The sequence below is a fragment of the Bubalus bubalis genome, chromosome 18, assembly GCF_019923935.1.
Source record: "Bubalus bubalis isolate 160015118507 breed Murrah chromosome 18, NDDB_SH_1, whole genome shotgun sequence".
Lineage (NCBI taxonomy): Eukaryota > Metazoa > Chordata > Mammalia > Artiodactyla > Bovidae > Bubalus > Bubalus bubalis.
This window is the reverse complement of record NC_059174.1, coordinates 54,424,252-54,427,011: the sequence shown is the minus strand read 5'-3', so window position 1 is coordinate 54,427,011 and position 2,760 is coordinate 54,424,252. Positions and strand designations below refer to the sequence as shown.

General features: G+C 36.3%; 1 protein-coding gene across 1 annotated transcript; it reads left to right on the top strand.

Moving 5' to 3' along the window:
• The first annotated feature begins 420 nt into the window (after window positions 1–420).
• Window positions 421–2,425, top strand: LOC102413727 (vomeronasal type-1 receptor 4-like). Its single transcript, XM_006067583.3, has one exon. It carries the CDS (start codon window positions 1,183–1,185, stop codon window positions 2,131–2,133), a length of 951 nt encoding a protein of 316 aa, XP_006067645.3. The 5' UTR covers window positions 421–1,182; the 3' UTR covers window positions 2,134–2,425.
• Window positions 2,426–2,760: the final 335 nt, after the last annotated feature.

Sequence of the window (2,760 nt, the reverse complement as noted above, 5' to 3'; positions counted from 1 at the left end):
TGACACTGTACACATTGTAGCTATTATCATCAAGGTAAAAATATACCTTTTTCTTTCTATGTAATTAAATATGTCTATCACCACTATAGGTTGCATTTTATTACATGATCTGATGCATATATTAAAGCCATCCTACATGTCTTGTGCCTTTAGTCTGGATAATCATGCAGATAAGCTTTCCGATGTAAAACTTAATATCCGTGTTTGAGAGAATTATTTGGTCAAATGCTTGATTCTTTTTACACGTGGTGGACACAATTTTCCAGTTATTTTGTGTGGCTCTGTATTTCCTTTGGTTCTTGAAACAGTTCTGTAATTGTGCTTTTCACATTATCTTTGTTCAGTGTTGCTACCAAGCTTATGCCAACCTCATAGTGCGACTAACGGCATGTTCCCCCTTCTGCCCTCAGCAGTGGTTCACCAGTACGGTTTGTATCTGATGTGTTTGGCGTGCTTCAACACTGAGATGTTTGAGAATTCATCTGGAACAATTGTTGCTACTGTTCAACTTTATAATGACGAGGATTGCATACTTATGCTTTTCTATTATTCCAGTATCTTTGTTTGGTAAGTTAGGTCTTCTAGAAAGTTGCCCACAAATTTCTTAAATTTCCAAACATATTGGCATAATCACGGTATCGTGTTATTTTCTAATATTGACAACTTCTCCAGCACTCTCTTTAGAAAAATCTAATCTTGACATCATTTGTGCTTTCCCTAAGGGAAATGTTACAGTCGCCCATAGGTTTGTTGATTTTATGACTGTTCTGAAGGATCTAACTTTTCTATATGTTTTTACTTTCCATGTGAAGTTTGCGATCAATTAATTTCTGCTTTTGCTTGTGTTGATTCCATTTATTTCTTTGTAAGATTAATTTGCTACTTCTTTGCTAGTATCATTCTTTCTTCCTTCCTCCCCACATTTGAAATAGTCATTTGAATCCTATTCTCTTTACAAACCTAATTCTGTACTCTCAGACTTTTAAGAAACCTTGGAATTTAATCCCTGGAAATGACACACCTTGGCCTGAAACATGGAAGAGTTGAAACTACCAACTCCCTCTCCTTATACTGAACCATCAGATACCATATTCTTTAAGAGGCTCTATTATTTATAATTTCAAAATATAATTCATTTTGCTTTCTTTGAAACCTGGTGAATTGAAGGAAAACATATAAAATATGAAGATAATGTTTTCAAGTGATGCAATCTTGGGGTTTTTCTTCATATTTCTGATTTGTATTGGGCTCATGGGGAACTTGGTGCTCTTCATACTATATATAGACACTTTCTTAACTCAGTCTTGCCTGAAAAAGCCCATTGATGTCATATTCATACACCTGACCTTGGTCAATGTTTTGACTATCTTGTTCAAGTTGATACCAGATGTCATGCCATCCTTTGGAGAAAGATATTTTCTGGATGATGTTGGTTGTAAGACAACTTTGTACATATATAGAGTGACCCGGGGTCTTTCCATCTGTACTACCGCTTTCCTGAGTGTGTTCCAAGCTATCACCATCAATCCTCTTAATTCTAAGTGGGCGTGGCTTAGATCTAAACTCTCGATGTGCATTTACCCCTCTTTCCTTTTCTTCTGGGTCACCAACTTGCTCATCTATATCCACATCATTGAAACTGTAAGGGCAAGGAACAATTTCACAATTGCTGGTCTTGGGTATTATACGGTATACTGTCAAACCAACCAGTTGCAACACCACTATGCAATGGCATTTTTGAATGTCATGGTGATTCGAGATCTCCTCTTTGTGATCCTCATGATGTGGTCCAGCATCTACATGGTGACCCTCCTCTACAAACACCGCCAGAGAGCCCAGCATATTCACAGCCTCAGCCTCTCTCTCCAGTCATCTCCTGAAATCAAAGCCACCCACACTATTCTTTTGCTGGTAGGTTGCTTTGTTTTCTTTTATTGCTTAAACAACTTAATTGCCTTCTACTTGCTTTATTTACCCAAGAAAAAACCAGAAATGGAGAGAATTACTGGGCTAATTTCCTCCTGCTACCCATCCCTGTGCCCTTTTGTGCTGATGAAAAATAAAATTTCCAAACTGACTTCCTTCCTTTCACGGAGGACAATTACCTTTTCTCAAAGAACATTTAGCAGATGATCTGATGCTTACATCTTTCCACAACAGAGCACTCTCCAGCATGGACTGTTGAGCACTTAATTTGGGGTTAGTATAATTCCCATTGAGGTGGAAACTTAGAAATACCCTCGCATTTGAAATCTTCCAATGAAGAAGAGTACATAAATGTGAAATTAATAATTTTCATATTGATTCCTTACTTAAATTATACTATTATGTATAAATTAAAAGTATTGTAAATATGTCATTGATACTAACTTTATCTGCTTGGTTTTGCTGTTTTCTGAAATGTGGCTGCTTAGAAATTTAAAATTACATGGTGATTGAGTTAATTTCTATTCAACAGTGTTGCTCTGGGAAAAGTCATTTATGTATTCAGTAGACATATAATTGCATGGTTTACTTTTTCCCAGGACTATGTTAGAGGTTGGGCATATGTTGATGAGTAACATAGGCCATATAGAGAATATTTATAGTCTAGGAAAAGAATAAGGGTGTATGACAGAGCTTTAAAAAGACAGCAGGTTAGGACAGCTGAGAAGGATAGGAATTTTACTCCTTTGTGTAGTTAAATGCCAGTGTTTGCTTTTCAACGTCTGCATATATTTATACATAATAATAACTCCACTTATGTTATTGTGTGTGTAT